The sequence below is a fragment of the Choristoneura fumiferana genome, chromosome 16, assembly GCF_025370935.1.
Source record: "Choristoneura fumiferana chromosome 16, NRCan_CFum_1, whole genome shotgun sequence".
Classification (NCBI taxonomy): Eukaryota; Metazoa; Arthropoda; class Insecta; order Lepidoptera; family Tortricidae; genus Choristoneura; species Choristoneura fumiferana.
Genome location: NC_133487.1, coordinates 1,372,877 through 1,391,577, shown reverse-complemented (window position 1 = coordinate 1,391,577; position 18,701 = coordinate 1,372,877). Strand labels below are relative to the sequence as shown.

General features: G+C 47.7%; 2 protein-coding genes across 2 annotated transcripts in view; one reads left to right on the top strand and one right to left on the bottom strand.

Moving 5' to 3' along the window:
- LOC141436253 (intermembrane lipid transfer protein VPS13A-like) overlaps window positions 1-18,701 on the bottom strand; it is an 82,259-nt gene that overhangs the window by 18,482 nt on the left and 45,076 nt on the right. The window contains exons 36-48 of the mRNA XM_074099154.1: window positions 18,254-18,401; window positions 17,398-17,611; window positions 16,123-16,236; window positions 15,219-15,303; window positions 14,708-14,858; window positions 14,111-14,245; window positions 13,218-13,420; window positions 11,749-11,882; window positions 10,809-11,057; window positions 9,843-10,006; window positions 8,398-8,453; window positions 8,114-8,240; window positions 3,900-4,172 (exon numbers count right to left, since the gene is read on the bottom strand). Coding sequence (XP_073955255.1) covers window positions 3,900-4,172; window positions 8,114-8,240; window positions 8,398-8,453; window positions 9,843-10,006; window positions 10,809-11,057; window positions 11,749-11,882; window positions 13,218-13,420; window positions 14,111-14,245; window positions 14,708-14,858; window positions 15,219-15,303; window positions 16,123-16,236; window positions 17,398-17,611; window positions 18,254-18,401 — 2,053 coding nt within the window. The remainder of the gene's footprint in view (window positions 1-3,899; window positions 4,173-8,113; window positions 8,241-8,397; window positions 8,454-9,842; window positions 10,007-10,808; window positions 11,058-11,748; window positions 11,883-13,217; window positions 13,421-14,110; window positions 14,246-14,707; window positions 14,859-15,218; window positions 15,304-16,122; window positions 16,237-17,397; window positions 17,612-18,253; window positions 18,402-18,701) is intronic.
- LOC141436249 (uncharacterized) lies at window positions 585-3,022 on the top strand. Its single transcript, XM_074099151.1, has 2 exons — window positions 585-1,784; window positions 2,343-3,022. The coding sequence occupies exons 1-2, from the start codon at window positions 747-749 to the stop codon at window positions 2,601-2,603; spliced, it is 1,299 nt and encodes a 432-aa protein (XP_073955252.1). The 5' UTR covers window positions 585-746; the 3' UTR covers window positions 2,604-3,022.

Below are 18,701 nucleotides of genomic sequence, written 5' to 3'. Positions count from 1 at the left end.
ATTACGTTATAATTATACCATTCATACTTCAAAGTTTCTTAAGTTAGTTTTTGTTTAAATTCATGTTATCTATTTGCATATACTGCATGTTACTAGAATATGGCCTAAAGGAACTTCGGAATGCGTAGCTTAATTTAAGTTGTTGCATTTTTTTTTATTGCTTTGTTATAATGGAAGAAGGCAAAATTGGCGGCACCGTAATACAGTTTTAAACTAGTAGGTACGGGGGTCAAAATATGTTAACATTCATTCATATTGCAATATTGTCATAAGAGGGCGATATACTTATGTAATAATGGATTGTTTGTATCTTTATTGCTTTGAATAAAAATATTTGTATTTTGTATTTGTATTAACAAAAATTTCTTATATTTTTTTCAAAATAGGTTTTTCTAAAACGGCGGTAGATTTTTTTGACATTCCTAAGTGCTTGCCAAATTAAATGAATATCTTTTACTTGGACTATTAAAACCTTTTCTCTTTTTAAATTCAGGGATAGTTCATTATTTAGGTATTTGTCAAAGTGTACCTACATTTTTAATGAAATGCCTAATATTCACATTTCACCATTTCGGAAGTGCCGTTCGACAGGAAACAAGCAATAACATAACAGAATTATCACACAAGTCAACATTACGCCAACACCGCTAATTCAATTGTCACCACTTTCATTTTAGCTATTATAAGACGACGCGCACGCACTGAAGCTCAGTTTCAGACAGACACGGCAAAAAGAAAGTGTCACAATGTTACATTTAACGTTAGTGATCTTGACAGTGTTTACAATGTACAGTGACGCCTTTTTGAATGAGACGATACACATAAGGATGAAACGAGGGAAATACTATTCGAACCCGCCGCAGAGGTTCTATAGGAGACCTCCCGTCACTCATCTGACGAAAGGTGCCTTCTCGTACACTCCGCCACCCGGCTATATGATGGATGAAGAAGACGCATACCCAAGCAGACCCAAGGTTAGTAGAAGACCCAACGGCGGGCTAGGGGATGATGACATCAGTAATATCGTTAAATACTTAGGCAAACAAGATTTGGATAAGATCATTGAAAGCGCAGCTGAAAAGGATCGGATCAGAGACAATTTTATTGAAAAGAGACCTTTTAAAAGAGAAGAGAGCAAAATTATCAAAACTAACGTGCAAGAACTCACTGATCAGGGTTACTCACAAAACTCTCCTTATAAAACACAAGAGATTGAACATAGATTCAATTTAAACGGTCCTTATAGATCGCAAGATTCAGATACTCAGTATTCGCATTTCAAACAAGACGAAAAGTACTCATACAGGCCAAATACAAATCCAGAACAGTTCACTAACAATTACAAGTCTCAGGATAATGATCATAAGTCTTACAACGGTCCCTACGCACCCAACGAAGACGTATTGAACTACGTTGAAGATGCGACACAATCTAACTTAATTTACGTTAACAACAACAACGGCTATCTTAACACACCATTGCAAACTGAAGAATCGATGCAGAACAAGCAAATATCATATTTAAACGCATATATACATCATGAGATTAATGACATGCCGCCTGGAAACGGCCCCGCTAACCTGTTTACAGACAGTCAAATGATGAAAGAAGAAGAGCTCCCAAAACCGCTGAATCTTAGAGATGATTTTGACATATCTTACACGAGCAATGTACCGACCGTTGTAAGACCAGGTTATGAAGCGAAGAATTTTGGCGAATTGCCTCTGATGAGTAACGATTATAAACTGGACACAGTCAGTTCGTACAAAGTGCCGCATTATACTGTAAGTAATTTAGTTATGAATGAAGTTAATTGATACGCCTTGCTAATTTTAGTCGTTGATTAGGACAAAGACAGTAACGCCGTAACCAATTATTTGATTAATTATTTATTGAGATAAAATGATACTTACAAGTATTTTATGGGCACGATTAATCATGGACATAAACATAGATGCAAATAGAATCTATGTGAGTAAAGTGTAGTAGTGAAAGGAGTTTACAACAATTTTTTTTCATGTTCATGCCACCAACTGGCGCATTATTGACAAGTTTACAGTCCCCACTCCCCTCCCCCTTCCCCCCTTCTCTATCCCCCTCCCTTTTAGGCCGGCAACGCACCCGCAGTCCTAATTATGCTGTAGGTGTCCATGGGTGGCGGTGATCGCTTACCATCAGGTGACCCGCATGCCCGATTACCAGCTATTTGATAAAAAAAACTTTAACAGTCACTTTTTTCTTTGATATATTTAACCCTCGACGCAAAAAGAGGGGTGTTAAAATACGACATAATTATTACTCTTATGACATCGTCAACTAATACATATAACCAATTGTTTCAGGTGACGTCAAACAACAAATACGGCGCACCATCACCGGTTTTATCATCATCATCATCATCATCATCATCATCATCATCATCACTCAATGCGCCCCTCGAGCCGGCGCCCCCCGCGTCAGCGGCGAAGGAGCAGAGCGACGCGCACCTCAAAGCCATTAAGATATGGTCCCACCGTTCCAAAGGAACCGCCTATACTCTTCACAGCGATGGAACCCTGTCGCTCGAGAGGCCAGGGAGGCCCAAGACGAAATATGGCCCGTGAAGATTATAGATTATGTTAGTAATTTAGGACAGTTTTATGGGCGAATTATTTTTATTGGGGTGCATATGGAAGACGCCAACCAGAGCTGAAGGTGATTCTCTTTTTGTTTGGTTTGTTATTCGATCAGTAGGTAATAAGATAACGGGATACATACAAAGCAAAAGTTACATTTTATACGTATGAAATTAATGAATAGGCAAAGAGACTGAAACGAGTAGGTACCATATCGAAAATACAAACTGAGACATGGATGCACAGAAAAACCAGAAAAAGAGACCAGCACTGGGAATCGAACCCAGGTCCTAGACATTCCGTGCCGCGTGCTATACCGCTACACCACCGCTGGACAACGGTACAGACACGAATTTCTCCTATGCATCACATATCTCAGCCGGTTTTGTTTCTTATTAAGTCACATAAGCAGCGACACTAAAACAAAAATTAAACATTAAAAAAAAAGTAACAAAAAATTTGGAATTGAAATAAAAATTACAAAAAGATTCCAAAAGCCAATCTTAATTAGACATATAACGCCGATACTTTCCAATCAATAATGTATTTTTGTACCTTACCTATCATCATAACTGAGAAAGTTTAAGATCTTTGTTATTTAACCATGCAATAACGTCTAACAGATTTAGATGATGGTGCTTGCACTGTTGTGTTTCGGCGTGGTGAGTAAGACAGCCGGTGAAATTACTGGCACTAGAGGTATCCCATCTTAGGCCTCTAGGTTGGCAACGCATCTGCAATACCCCTGGTGTTGCAGATGTTTATGGGCGGTGGTGATCTCTTACCATCAGGAGACCCACTTGCTCGTTTGCCATCCAGTCAAATAAAATAAAATAAATAAAAATAATTAGATGAACTTTAGCACGCAGATAGTTACAAAGGAGGACATACTCGTAACATAGTATGATAGTTTACTGGAAAATTATAAATATGAAGTCACGGGTGACAAATAGCTTTAACTCAAAAGGAAAAAATGTTTTGTTTTAAATATTACAGTCAAGTATAAAACTATGAACTTACAAAGTGTCGATACTCACCATTTAAATGGATGGCAAATGATATTATGGCATGTGATACTTATGTCTTACAATGATTATGAAAAATGAAATTATTGAAATTAATATTATGGGAAACAAAGATTCTGTCATTTGATTAATATGGTAAACAATGAGTAGTGAAAATGAATTTATACGAAATAATATTATGGCGGTTGAATATTATAGCAACTGAAATTCGGGCAAATGAAATTCGGTCAAGTGAAGGTATACCATAAATTAGACTTACCCCTTTGTCCATCCTCAAAACAGTAAAGTGGTTCTTCGTAATAGGGAAGTGCTGGCTCACGACACCCGAATCCCTGTACTTGCAGTGCATCGCCATGGAATCAGTCTGCGGCCAGAACGGTGTACATTGCTGCGGCGCCAAGTCGATCCACAGGTCGGCCGCTTCGTTCTCCTCCATGAAACGCAAATGGCGTTTCGTGTCGTTGTACACGAGGAAGTATGGGAGGAGGGTCACGATTTTTGTTAGTTGCGGGCATAGTTCGGAGAGAGTTACCTGAACACACAAAGAAACAAACAGATAATCAAATTATTCTTGCAGTCTAAAAGTTAAAAATGAAATCGGTAAATTGTTTTAGGGATGACAGACCCTGAGTGAGCAATTAACTCATCAGCCACCGTAAGTACAGTCGAGTTCATAAACTTGTGATGCAAAAATTTGATAAAAAATATCTGAACACGCTTCTACACCGCTTCAGATATGTTTGATCAAATTTTTGCTCTCAAATTTATCTCGCCGTAAGCTATTCCTGCACACATTGTGTTGACGATAACACTCGCTAGTAGATTATTATGATGCCGCCTTATGGAATCTTAATTTAAGTTAGGATTCAAAAGATTCATGTTAAGCAGTACTCACGTAAACTGTAAGAAACTCACGTTGAGCAGTACCCCAAGCTGTCTCACGAGACTATAAGTCGTGTTAAGCAACATTACGTTAAATGGGCCCTTAACTTTTGTAGGGAGTCAAGGGACTCGCGTTAATTTGTATCCTAAGATGTCACACGAGACCATAAATTTTGTAGGGACTCAATAGGGACTCACGTTGAGCAGTATTCTATAGTTGATCCGCCTTTCGTGCGTGCAACAACAAATCCGGGAGCGATAGTGTAATCTTGTAGAATCTTAGCATTTGTAGGGCCTCAACTCAAAGGACTCACCCTAATTAGTACCTACCGTAAGCTATGAGAGACTCAAGTAGAGCAGTAGGTATCCTAACGGTGAGAGACTTACATTGAGAAGTATCCTATAGTTGATGCGGCGCTCTGTGTGCGCGCAGACGACGAGCCCGGGGCGAGGGCGGCGCGCGCGGCGCGGGACCACGCGACTGGGTGCGCGCGCAGCCGCAGCTTTGTGGGGACTCAAGACACTCACATTGAGCAGTATCCTTATAGTTGATGCGGCGCTCTGTGTGCGCGCAGACCACGAGCCGGGGCGAGGGCGGCGCGCGCGGCGCGGGACCACGCCGACTGTGGTGCGCGCGCCAGCCGCAGCTTGTGGGGACTCAAGACACTCACATTGAGCAGTATCCTATAGTTGATGCGGCGCTCTGTGTGCGCGCAGACACGGAGCCGGGGGGAGGCCGCCGCGCGCGGCGGGACCACGCCGACTGGTGCGCGCAGCCGCAGCTTGTGGGACTCAAGACACTACATGAGCAGTATCCTATAGTTGATGCGGCGCTCTGTGTGCGCGCAGACCACGAGCCGGGGCGATGGGGCGCGCCGGCGCGGCGCGGGACCACGTCGACTGGTGCGCGCGCAAGCCGCAGCTTGTGGGACTCAAGACACTCACATTGAGCAGTATCCTATAGTTGATGCGCGGCGCTCTGTGTGCGCGCAGACGACGAGGCCGGGGGCGAGGGCGGCGGCGCGCGGCGCAGGGACCACGCCCGACTGGTGCGCGCGCAGCCGCAGCTCTGTGGACTCAAGACACTCACATTGCAGCAGTATCCTATAGTTGATGCGGCGCTCTTGTGCGCGCAGACGACGAGGCCGGGCACGAGGAGCGCGCCGCGCCGGCGCGGACCACGCCGACTGGTGCGCGCGCAGCCGCAGCTTGTGGGGATCAAGACACTCACATTGAGCAGTATCCTATAGTTGATGCGCGCTCTGTGTGCGCGCAGACCACGAGGCCGGGGGCGAGGGCGGCCGCCGCGCGCGGGACCACGCCGACTGGTGCGCGCGCAGCCGAGCTTGTGGGACTCAAGACACTCACATTGAGCAGTATCCTATAGTTGATGCGGCGCTCTGTGTGCGCGCAGACCACGAGGCCGGGCCGACGGCGCGCGCGCGGCGGGACCACGCCGACTGGTGCGCCGCGCAGCCGCAGCTTGTGGGGACTCAAGACACTCACATTGAGCAGTATCCTATAGTTGATGCGGCGCTCTGTGTGCGCGCAGACACGAGGCCGGGGGCGAGGGCGGCGCGCGCGCGGCGGACCACGCCGACTGGTGCGGCGCGCAGCGCAGCTTGTGGACTCAAGACACTCACATTGAGCAGTATCCTATAGTTGATGCGGCGCTCTGTGTGCGCGCAACCACGAGGCCGGGGCGAGGGCGGCGCGCGCGGCGCGGGACCACGTCGACTGGTGCGCGCGCAGCCGCAGCTGTGGGGACTCAAGACACTCACTTGAGCAGTATCCTATAGTTGATGCGGCGCTCTGTGTGCGCGCAGACGACGAGGCCGGGGCGAGGGCGGCGGCGCGGCGCGGGACCACGCCGACTGGTGCGCGCGCAGCGCAGCTTGTGGGGACTCAAGACACTCACATTGAGCAGTATCCTATAGTTGATGCGGCGTCTGTGTGCGCGCAGACGACGAGGCCGGGGCGAGGGCGGCGCGCGCGCGCGGGACCACGCCGACTGGTCGGCGCGCGCGCAGCCGCAGCTTGTGGGACTCAAGACACTCACATTGAGCAGTATCTATAGTTGATGCGGCGCTCTGTGTGCGCGCAGACGACGAGGCCGGGGCGAGGGCGCGCGCGCGGCGCGGGACCACGCCGACTGGTGCGCGCGCCCAGCCGCAGCTTGTGGGGACTCAAGACACTCACATTGAGCAGTATCCTATAGTTGATGCGGCGCTCTGTGTGCGCGCAGACCACGAGGCCGGGGGCGGAGGGCGGCGCGCGCGGCGCGGGACACGCCGACTGGTGCGCGCGCAGCCGCAGCTGTGTGGACTCAAGACACTCACATTGACGAGTATCCTTAGTTGATGCGGCGCTCTGTGTGCGCGCAGACCACGAGGCCGGGGGCGAGGGCGGCGCGCGCGGCGCGGACCACGCCGACTGGTGCGCGCGCAGCCGCAGCTTTGGGGACTCAAGACACTCACATTGAGCAGTAATCCTATAGTTGATGCGGCGCTTCTGTGTGCGCGCAGACACGAGGCCGGCGAGGCGGCGCGCCGCGCGGGACCACGCCGACTGGTGCGCGCGCAGCCACAGCTTGTGGGGACTCAAGACACTCACATTGAGCAGTATCCTATAGTTGATGCGGCGCTCTGTGTGCGCGCAGACCACGAGGCCGGGGCGAGGGCGGCGCGCGCGGCGCGGACCACGCCGACTGGTGCGCGCGCAGCCACAGCTTGTGGGGACTCAAGACACTCACATTGAGCAGTATCCTATAGTTGATGCGGCGCTCTGTGTGCGCGGCAGGACCACGAGGCCGGCGGGCGAGGCGGCGCGCGCGGCGCGGACCACGCCCGACCGCGCGCGCCCGCAGCTTGTGGGGACTCAAGACACTCACATTGAGCAGTATCCTATAGTTGATGCGGCGCTCTGTGTGCGCGCAGACCACGAGGCCGGGGGCGAGGGCGGCGCGCGCGGCGCGGGACCACGCCGACTGGTGCGCGCGCAGCCGCAGCTTGTGGGACTCAAGACACTCACATTGAGCAGTATCCTATAGTTGATGCGGCGCTCTGTGTGCGCGCAGACCACGAGGCCGGGGGCGAGGGCGGCGCGCGCGGCGCGGGACCACGCCGACTGGTGCGCGCGCAGCCGCAGCTTGTGGGGACTCAAGACACTCACATTGAGCAGTATCCTATAGTTGATGCGGCGCTCTGTGTGCGCGCAGACCACGAGGCCGGGGGCGAGGGCGCGCGCGCGGCGCGGGACCACGCCGACTGGTGCGCGCGCAGCCGCAGCTTGTGGGACTCAAGACACTCACATTGAGCAGTATCCTATAGTTGATGCGGCGCTCTGTGTGCGCGCAGACCACGAGCCGGGGGCGAGGGCGGCGCGCGCGGCGCGGGACCACGCCGACTGGTGCGCGCGCAGCCGCAGCTTGTGGGGACTCAAGACACTCACATTGAGCAGTATCCTATAGTTGATGCGGCGCTCTGTGTGCGCGCAGACCACGAGGCCGGGGGCGAGGGCGGCGCGCGCGGCGCGGGACCACGCCGACTGGTGCGCGCGCAGCCGCAGCTTGTGGGGACTCAAGACACTCACATTGAGCAGTATCCTATAGTTGATGCGGCGCTCTGTGTGCGCGCAGACCACGAGGCCGGGGGCGAGGGCGGCGCGCGCGGCGCGGGACCACGCCGACTGGTGCGCGCGCAGCCGCAGCTTGTGGGGACTCAAGACACTCACATTGAGCAGTATCCTATAGTTGATGCGGCGCTCTGTGTGCGCGCAGACCACGAGGCCGGGGGCGAGCGGCGCGCGCGGCGCGGGACCACGCCGACTGGTGCGCGCGCAGCCGCAGCTTGTCGGCGTGGCGGCGCGCGCCCAGCGGGGACCACAGCAGCGGCTCGTCCGTCACCTCGTACACTGTGTCCGAGTGGCTGCCCTGTTGGTAACACTAGCAATAACGCGTGGCTCACACGGCATTGTCCTGCACGTTTTTATGCAGTACCTAACGAATAAATAGTGGCACATACATACATGATACATAGAGTCGTTCACGTGGCGTTTGTTTTTGCAGTACAAACGATCGGTACAAAGCCGCCAATGCCGTGTGAGCCCAGCCTAATAAGTAATGAGATTTTGAATGAAAAATTTAGAAAGAAGACAACGGCGAAGATGTTCTCTGTTTATAGTTTCAAATGTCATAAACGGGACTTATCGTGACACAAGAGTAATATTTACCTCGACGTTTCGACCACATTGCAGTACCCGTGGTCACGAGTGTGGGGTGTCAAGTCTGCCTAGCAGCGCGAGTTCTTCGAGTTACCCGCACTTGGTCATTTTAATTTGTCACCCCATCACTGCGCGCACGCCCTCTGCTTGTGGCCGCCGCGTGTTACCTTGAGCTGCAAGGGGAGGCCTGTCTTGTTGATGATCCAGCAGGGCGCGTGTAGATGCAGCTGCCAGCAGTCTGCGCCCAGCTGCCGTGGCTGCGCGTGTTACCTTGAGCTGCAAGGGAGGCCTGTCTTGTTGATGATCCAGCAGGGCGCGTGTAGATGCAGCTGCCAGCAGTCTGCGCCCAGCTGCTCTGGCCGCGCGTGTTACCTTGAGCTGCAAGGGGAGGCCTGTCTTGTTGATGATCCAGCAGGGCGCGTGTAGATGCAGCTGCCAGCAGTCTGCGCCCCAGCTGCTCTGGCCGCGCGTGTTACCTTGAGCTGCAAGGGGAGGCCTGTCTTGTTGATGATCCAGCAGGGCGCGTGTAGATGCAGCTGCCAGCAGTCTGCGCCCCAGCTGCTCTGGCCGCGCGTGTTACCTTGAGCTGCAAGGGGAGGCCTGTCTTGTTGATGATCCAGCAGGGCGCGTGTAGATGCAGCTGCCAGCAGTCTGCGCCCCAGCTGCTCTGGCCGCCCGTGTTACCTTGAGCTGCAAGGGGAGGCCTGTCTTGTTGATGATCCAGCAGGGCGCGTGTAGGTGCAGCTGCCAGCAGTCTGCGCCCAGCTGCTCTGGCCGCGCGTGTTACCTTGAGCTGCAAGGGGAGGCCTGTCTTGTTGATGATCCAGCAGGGCGCGTGTAGATGCAGCTGCCAGCAGTCTGCGCCCCAGCTGCTGTGGCCGCGCGTGTTACCTTGAGCTGCAAGGGGAGGCCTGTCTTGTTGATGATCCAGCAGGGCGCGTGTAGATGCAGCTGCCAGCAGTCTGCGCCCCAGCTGCTGTGGCCGCGCGTGTTACCTTGAGCTGCAAGGGGAGGCCTGTCTTGTTGATGATCCAGCAGGGCGCGTGTAGATGCAGCTGCCAGCAGTCTGCGTCCCAGCTGCTGTGGCCGCGCGTGTTACCTTGAGCTGCAAGGGGAGGCCTGTCTTGTTGATGATCCAGCAGGGCGCGTGTAGATGCAGCTGCCAGCAGTCTGCGCGCCGCAGTCTTGCGCGCACGCCCAGCTGCTTGTTGCCGCCCTGCGTGTCGCACTCGGTGCTCATCGCTATGTTCTTCTCTGTCATGTCTGGAACGGACGTAAGCTCTGGTCTCCTGGGATATTGCCATTGGCGTGCATTGTGCCGATTCCAGGGTAGACGGTCACGAAATTATAACTGTACAAGGTAACGTGCCGAATGCGTCGTCGGCTGCCTCAAAGGTTTTGTACACCCGCAGTGGGCATTGGTAAATCGGAAATTACCTATCTGTTCTTTTATCGCACTCCCACTTAATATGGTTTCGAACAGAATTGGGTTAGTTAGTGTAACGTTATGTCATCATCATCATAATTAATTTAAGAGCTTAGCTCTTGTCGGTTGTAATGTTATGTACAGAATAGAAAATAGTAAGAATTTTAGTGTTGCAATGAATGACATTTTCATGAATTTACCAAAAAAAAAATTCATGTTCAGATAACATTATGTAGTTTTCATACTGTTTATGTAGTGTCGCTATACATATACTGTTTCAGCGCTCAAACTGTACAATTTAAATATATACCTACTCATCCCAAAAATCGAAACACCACGCTCTTTCATGATAGATATTCTAATACCCTCACAAAAATCACACAGTTACACGTAGCGTTACGCGGCGCGACTAGTTCGAGCGAGACCGCGAGCGCGCATGCCGGGCGGTGCTCATGGCCCTCGTGAGTTAACCCACGCCGGCGTGGGGTGTTTTGATACTTACAGAATCGTACCTATATCGCGGAGTGCGCCGCGCCTGACTTGACGAGATTGTCTAAGTATTCAACAATGACAATTACCACTGTATAGAAAATTGCGACGTTCGCACGCGAGTGTAAATGAAAATTAATAATTTTATACCTGGCGAGAGCGTAAAGCTCCCAGTCCACGGCAGCCCCAGATAGTGTACGTGCAGCGTGAGCCTGTGCGCGCGTTGCGGCGGCAGCGCGTGCGAGTGAGTGCACTCCCCCGGCTCCACGCGGGCGGTCACTGCCCCCCCGCCGCCCTCCACGCTCACGGCGTACGGCAGCCGGTTGTATACAGCGAGGGGGGGCACCACGCGGATCAGGTAGTTGGGGATGGAGCGGGTCACTTTCGGGGAGGGGCAGCCTGCAAATAAAGAAAGAAAGAAAAGAAAGAAAATAATTTATTTATAACAGCAATGCCACATTACACAGGTTAGGAAAAATAACAATAAGAAGTGTTGCCGCTATAAAAATCTCCCAAAAAGCTCTCAGTACTCGTTGCTTAACAGCATTGCAACAAAAAATCAATCTAGTGACATAACAAATAATTTTCAACACTTTAATTTTACACAAAAGTTCATTTACAGTAATCAGGTAGATGAATCGCTTTTGCCTATATAAGGATCAAGTCAAATAAAAACTGTAATATTGAAACAGTTGAATTGCGATTGTCTATTTATGTTACAAAGAATAGTATAAATCGAAAATCCTTTCGAGATAAATGCTTTTTAAATCATTTCCTGTATTTATTTCACTTAACTACTAAAAATAAGAGTGACACTCTTTCCCGGCCGGGATAATACCGACATGGAAATACCGACCCTGTTTTTTGTGTACACGCCCATAGAAACTGACGAGAGCTTCACTTCATTTGAATTGAAAAATTATAACGTAGAACGGTTCAAGTAGAACTTTCTGTGAAAATTAAGAAGATGAAATCTTCGCCGATTATGTTTCTGCCACTTATCTGTCCCTAACCACCAATGATTAATGGCACCACGGGTAGCGAGTGTCGCTAGTGCAGTGCAAAAGCAGCAAAGTGCCTAGCTTCCTACCTTCAACAGTGAGTATCCTCATGGCGAAGACATTGGAGTCGTCAGTCTTGGACGGGCAGATAATGTCCCGGGGACTGTCCAGGTCTTTAGCCAGCTCCATCCACCAGATGCCTTGTGTCGAGGTTTGGTAGTTCCTGGATTGAATATCAACAATAATTAGGGAAATTTTATTACAAACTTAGGTTAAAAATGTTTACGACGGATTGGCAGGAGAGGATACCATGCGCTTCCCCTTCTGTCAAAAATATTAATCTCCTGAGGTTCAAAAGTCATAATACTAGTACAGTCAATGTCATAAATAAGTGATCATTTTACCTTGTCGCTTTCAGTCGTTACACAATTTCGTATGGCTTTTCAAACATGACGTTAAAGTGACAAGGTACAAAAGTGATCACTTATTTATGACGTTGACTGTACAAAGAGATAGGAGATACAATCTTTGTTCTAGTACATATTGTTAGCAATAAAACTTATATCTTGAAAAAGGAATAAAGTGTCATTTTCTCTGTATCATCAAATTTACAAAAAAAAACTATCTATGAGAACATTAAGTTTTAAATTTCGATGTCATATTTTGTTGTATGGTGGGCGGCAGGAGGTTAACCAACGTCGATATACGGATTCAAATCCCGCCCGGCACCACGAAAAACTAGTTCATTTTTGTAATCAATTCGCTTATTCCTCAAAAGTAGGCCGCAGGCAGAGTTACCGACGTTACTCATAGAATTAGTTTGCTAAAGTGGCTTGGCCACGTCTGTCGCAGGACTGATGAATGGTGAAGCACACGAGTCCTCGAATGGAGACGCGCGGACGGGAAAACGTAGTGTAGGGCGTCCTGAGGCACGGTGGACGGACGACCTTAAGAGGGTCGCTGGCGGCGGATGGATGCGAGGGGCTGAAGACAGAGTGTTGTGGCGCGCCATGGAAGAGCCCTATGTCCAGCAGTGGACTGCTGTAGGCTGATGATGATGATGATGACATGTCACTTCTTTTAAACTACCAGCGCTTTCGGAAAGACCATCATTGCCAAGAAGTGCGCCGCAAGCATCTTGGCAGAAAGTCACCTTAACTCATACAATCTTATACCTCCTGATATTTACTAGCATTATCGAGATTTATCACGCTAAATTACGAGGAATATAATAATTACTAGCTTTTGCCTGCGACTTCTTCCGCGCTGAATTCGGTTATCGCGCGCTGTTCCCTCGGGAACTCTGCATTTTTCCGGGATAAAAAGTTGCCGATGTCACTCTCTGGCCCATAAACTATCTCTATGCCAGAAATCACGTCGATCCGTCGCTCCGTTTCGTGTGTAACTCATTTTCACATTTATAATATTAGTATGGATCATTCGACTACATTACAGTGGCCGTGGCCACATGGTGGTGGTTATTTAGCCTGATAACTCCCGAGCGTGTTAGTAAATATGAACGAATATCACGAAAGTCTAAGCATTATCTTATACTTACTCAGTATGTACAGGCATGAGGAACAGCTTGCAGTGATACGCGATATACAGCGGCACATTGTAGGTGTCCTGCGGCGCCACGCACGCGAGCCGCATCTTGTCCTCGAACGGGTTGCTCACCGACCCGATCAGCTCAGCTCCGATGGCTTGCAAATCCGTCTTCTTGTAGAACAGCTCGAGGGGATACGAGGTTTCGTTGCGAAGCTGAAAACGTAGTTACTTGTCAACGTCCCGCGGGAGCTTTTTTCCCGGGATAAAAAATAGTCTATGGTGTTTTATTTTTGCTGATTATGAGAGTTAGGCAAACGAGCAAGAGGGTCATTTGGTGAAAAATTAATACCACCGCCCATGTGTACCTACCAACTACTCAAGATTATTATTATGTGTTGCAAGTAATCTAGTTTTCTGTAGGTGAAAAAGTTTAAGTCCCTACTTATACAATTTTAGTCGTGCTGCGTCCCACTTTAGACTAGGACAGACCAGTCTTCCAGTAGGTGTCGTAACAGGCGACCATCTGAGAGTGGGCAACAGCGCTCTTTATTGGCAACTACAATCTCTAGCACAGCGGTCTGAAAGGCAGGGAAAAACCACCACTCTTTTTGCCCAAAAAAGTCGTCACGAGGGTACACTTCTGACCCTCAAACGACAACCAAGAGCACTCTATCAAGACTATAGCGACTTGGAAGAGATAGGCTTAAGCCCGGTTTAAACTTGCAACAAAAATGATGCAAGTTCCATTGCGAAGTCGTAAAGGGAATCATTTTGAAGAGGTCATCGAGCGGAGCAATGTAAAGCTTCTTGCAGATCTACTCGTAAATTGGGCTTTATACCCGCCAAAGCTGATCTTTGTGGTGTTTCGCTAATTTGTACACTGGCTGGTATGGTTACAGTCACCTGTAACGGAGATCGGACGACAATCTTCTGGTGGTTATAGTTAGACGTCCGTTCAACTACGATGTAATACCGAGTGTTGTTCTTGCTCGGATGGAGTACGTGTAGTTTGGAAGCCGTACGTTGCGGACAGGGGATCTGCAAACAATTAAAAATGCTTGATATTATACTACTTTATTTGAGTGTGTAGACTATACTGTGAAACTCTATTATGTTTATCTGCCGTCCCATCATAGCATTACCTACACTACAGCCATCTACCACATAACTTTTTGGTGGAATAGAGAAAACAGTATTCAAGTCCTTAATGTTGGAAGATTTTGTCGACATGTTTGGTATTAAGCACGCGTAAAACATTTTTGAGTGTAATCAAATTCTAAGTCTTTTTCTGCAAATAAAACATTTATTAAAACTAGAGTTAAAAAAATATCTACTGCTGTCATAGACCCAGCCCTTTGCCCAGGGGGGAGATTATGACCCTCCCCTGGATGCGCCCTTGCGTTAGACACGTGTTGAACAACTATGACCGCCACTCATTTCTCCACTCTGCGGTGGCTTATGAGAAGCTGCTGTAAAATCGGTTAAGTAGACCAAACTCACCGTTAGCTCGTCTAAATCATGGAGTTTGATGGTGAGAGTTTTGTCGACGAGCTTCCGTCGCAGGCGTTCGGCGCCTGCAGGCGGTGACAGCGGCGACCGCCAAGCTGTAGGAGTGCTTTCCATGGTTGTTGAAGGGAAGCCACCATCCAAACTGTTCATGAATACAAACTCAAACTAGAAACTTACAAAATTAGTAGTTGGGGTATTTTTTTCAAAACAAATTTGTTTTTACTTTACCCACCTATAACTAATTGGTTTGCATCGTATTTTAAGAATAAAAGTTAAGCAGAAAACCGTGTGGCACAGACATAGTAAAATGCATGGGATCCATCAAACTAACTATAAACACAAGAAGTAAAACCAGAGAGTTTTGTCTAACGCACTTGGCATCACAATCTTCTTGACGACTTCTTTCTGTCACACGGCATGGACGAGGGTAGAAAGAGATGTTGAATGCTATAGCGAGCGCTCGGGGATTAGACAATACGGCCACTGATCACAAAGTTCATACCAATCCCAGTCATCATTGACGTCGCTCGTCTCAGGCTTGAGCTCGGCCGCGTCATCCAGCATGTCAGCCGAAGATGTATCACATCCTGGAAAATTAGATACACTTAATAAAGTCATTCACTGTAGCGAATATGAACCACAGACTAATGCAAAAACATGGCTGCAGATTGGTGGAACAAAATTACCCGTCTGCCCGAAGAAGGGTCATTTTTTAGTGTAGCTTGTTGCCATGGTAACGTCTCCTGAGTTACTTATTAAAAGTATAATTTGATGCAGTACAAATCTACTAAAAGTCAGGACTTGTGACAGTTTTAAGGCAATGGAGGGCTATCGTTTTTTGTCTCACTAGATGGCGCACTGTTGCGTGAGGTTTTTAAGTGTGGCTTTCAGAGTCTGTTAAAACAAAGTTTAGATAAAATCATATTTAATACACCTTAAAACCCTACCATAAAAATATCCATAAACCACAGTTTTGCTTAATCCCGTTTTGTTCGGAAAAAAAGGGAGGACAAAAGTTTCCGAAGGACAAAACTGTCTCAAAACACAGACATTCATTGCCCCGTAACGCATAATTGCCATAATTAATTTCAGGTAATGCAAAATATTCACAAAATTATTCTAATTATAAATAAACCCGCGTAGCTCACCCAAAAACTATGAGATTTGACATTTCGAAGACCTCACGGTACACTAGCGCCTCTAGCGGCGAATTCATTCGCGATAGCCCTCATTCCTCCATGGCTCTTCTCCTAAGCATGCTAATAGTTATTGCAAACATTTTTCCAACAAAGTGTCTGATGTCCCCTTAGTTACGAAACCGAATTACATATACCTACTAAAAACTTAATTGACTCATCTATTATTTTATCAGGGGGGGGTTCCCCATTTTACCCCGTAAAACTTACCAGGCGTGCTAGGGCGGCTGGAGTCGACGTCATAGTCTGCTATAATCAACACGCGGTCGTTCCCCGCCAAGTCCGTTTCGGAATGCGTCTTCAAGTGCACCGTGGAACCCGGCTCTATAAAAAAGAAGAAATTTTGTCAGACGAACGAAATTTGCAATACTTAGAGTAACTATTTTGCAAACCTCCAATAGTTTAGTGCATCGGGCGTTACTTTGCGAAGGTCCATGTCAATAAACTATAAGCAATAATTTATTTACTTATTGTGAAGACAAGATGTTACATTAGTATAAGTCAGTCCATGACGCACAGTACGCTTGCTCGTTTGCCTCCCACTCTTAATAAAAAAAAATATCACCACCACCACACGTTTCGAACTCAATCAGAGTTCATTCTCATGCCATCTGCCTAGCCTGAGTTCATCGTCATAATGTTAGCTATCGTAAGGTCGCGGGTGAGCAAAGCAATTGTTTATACTTCCCTAAACCTGAGATATGTATGCATAGGAAAAATTCGTGTCTAGATTCCTGTCCAGCAGTGGTGTAGGGGTTATAGCACGCAGCACGGAATGCTGAGGACCTGGGTTCGATTCCCAGTGCTGGTCTCTTTTTCTGGTTTTTCTGTGCATCCATGTCTCAGTTTGTATTTACGATATAGTTTGGCGGGATACCCGTAAAAGTAACACATTTGGAGTTGAAATAAAAAATACAAAAAGACTCCAAAAAACCAATCATAAGCCTATCTTTGTGTTTATAACTGGGGGTAGGTTCGAATACAAAATCGGATCGGATCGGATGATGATGATGATCGTCTTATTCCGTAATGAGGGCTATCGTTTTTTGTCTCACTAGATGGCGCACTGTTGCGAGAGGTTTTTAAGTATGGCTTTCAAAGTCTGTTATTACGGGCGTGAAAACAAAGTTTAGATTAAAATCATATTTAATACACCTTAAAACCGTACCATAAAAATATCGAGCATGCCACAGTGTTGCATAGTCCCCGTTTTGTTCGGAAAAAAGGGAGGACAAAACTGTCTCATAACACAGACATTCATTGCCCCGGAACGCATATTTGCCATAATTAATTTCAGATATTGCAAAATATTCACAAAATTATTCTAATTATAAATAAACCCGCGTAGCTCACCCAAAAAACTATAAGATTTGACATTTAGGAGACCTCACGCTACACTAGCGCCTCTAGCGGCGAATTCATACGCGATAGCTCTCATTGGTATCTACCTTCAAAGCAACAAATTGTAATAACCAAAATACTCACGTATGTCGTTAGTGAGCGTGAGCTGCGCGGGCGCCTGTACCAGCGCGCCGACGCAGGCCGTGCGGTCAAGTGTGAGCGCCCGCAGCGCGCGCCCGCACGCCGCGTGCGCAGTCAGCCGGAGCGGCTCCTTCGCCTCTATTACTATGTACGTGCACAAGCGTTCCACGCTCTCGGACTCCAGGCCGGAGTCTACGCTGTCTTGGCGGATTGGATCCTAGAAAATAGTATTTAGATTTTTTTAAATAACGATTGTACAGGTCGATTGACAAGAGCTGGCAAATGAATGAATGAAAGTTTCTGTGTGTTACTTATTTGAATACACTTCACAAAAATATGAAAACGTCATGCATCTGTCATTTTCCAACAAAAATGTGAAAGTGACATTACTTTCGTTCAATCCATTCGTGCCAGCCCTTGTGAATTAATCTGCATTATGTACAATTATAAATATTTTTATTTGTTGTTAGTATTGTATAACTATTATAATTGTACAAAAAAACTTGAAATTAACAGATAACAAGATAATAATATTTACAAAGGTGAACTTATGCCTTAAAGGGATCCAAATAAAGAGTTATTGATTTGTATAGGTCTAAATTACCTAATTAGCAAAATTTTGTCCATCGAAATACAGAACCAATAGACGTCGATTGAGGTTCTGCCATCTTACTACAACATGTATATCTTTAACTTTTTTAAGGCTGGCAACACACAATCAGTTCCAATGGTAGGTACTGTAAGTGTTCATAGTCAGCGGTGATTAATTAATCAGGTGACCCGCACCCGCATGCCCGTTTGACGGCTTTAACGAAAAAAACTGTCTTCGTACATCTATAAAGATTTCGGTTTAATTTACCTGAACAGTGACAGTCCTGTCTTTTCTATCTCCGTCTATGAAGGAGACAGTCTTATCGGCTTCTTTGTCGCTCTGTTCGCCTTCTCCCTCGCTCTGCTCAGGGGCGGACGAGTCAGACTCGTTGCTCAACTCTTCTGCGCTAGAGTCGCTGGAGGAAAAGAAATAAATAGACTACAGTTCTGGCGAATAATGTTTTAGTAAACTTCAGTAAGCTAGTTAAGAAAGCAAGATTAAATACGAAATTATCCGACAAAATACGCTGGAAAAGGTACATGTACTTGGAATTGTGCCGTTTACAAATTCTGCTAGTCTCTTATTCGTGATTGGTAATTTAGTGGCCTAGTGGTTTGACCTATCGCCTCTCAAGCAGAGGGCCGTGGGTTCAAACCCCGGCTCGCACCTCTGAGTTTTTCGAAATTCATGTGCGGAATTACATTTGAAATTTACC

Excerpts from the sequence above, each read along its gene's own strand:
- LOC141436249 (XM_074099151.1), top strand. The coding sequence starts at position 747 with ATGTTACATTTAACGTTAGTGATCTTGACAGTGTTTACAATGTACAGT. Across the intron at positions 1,785-2,342 it reads ACAAAGTGCCGCATTATACT|GTGACGTCAAACAACAAATA; the intron begins GTAAGTAATTTA and ends CAATTGTTTCAG.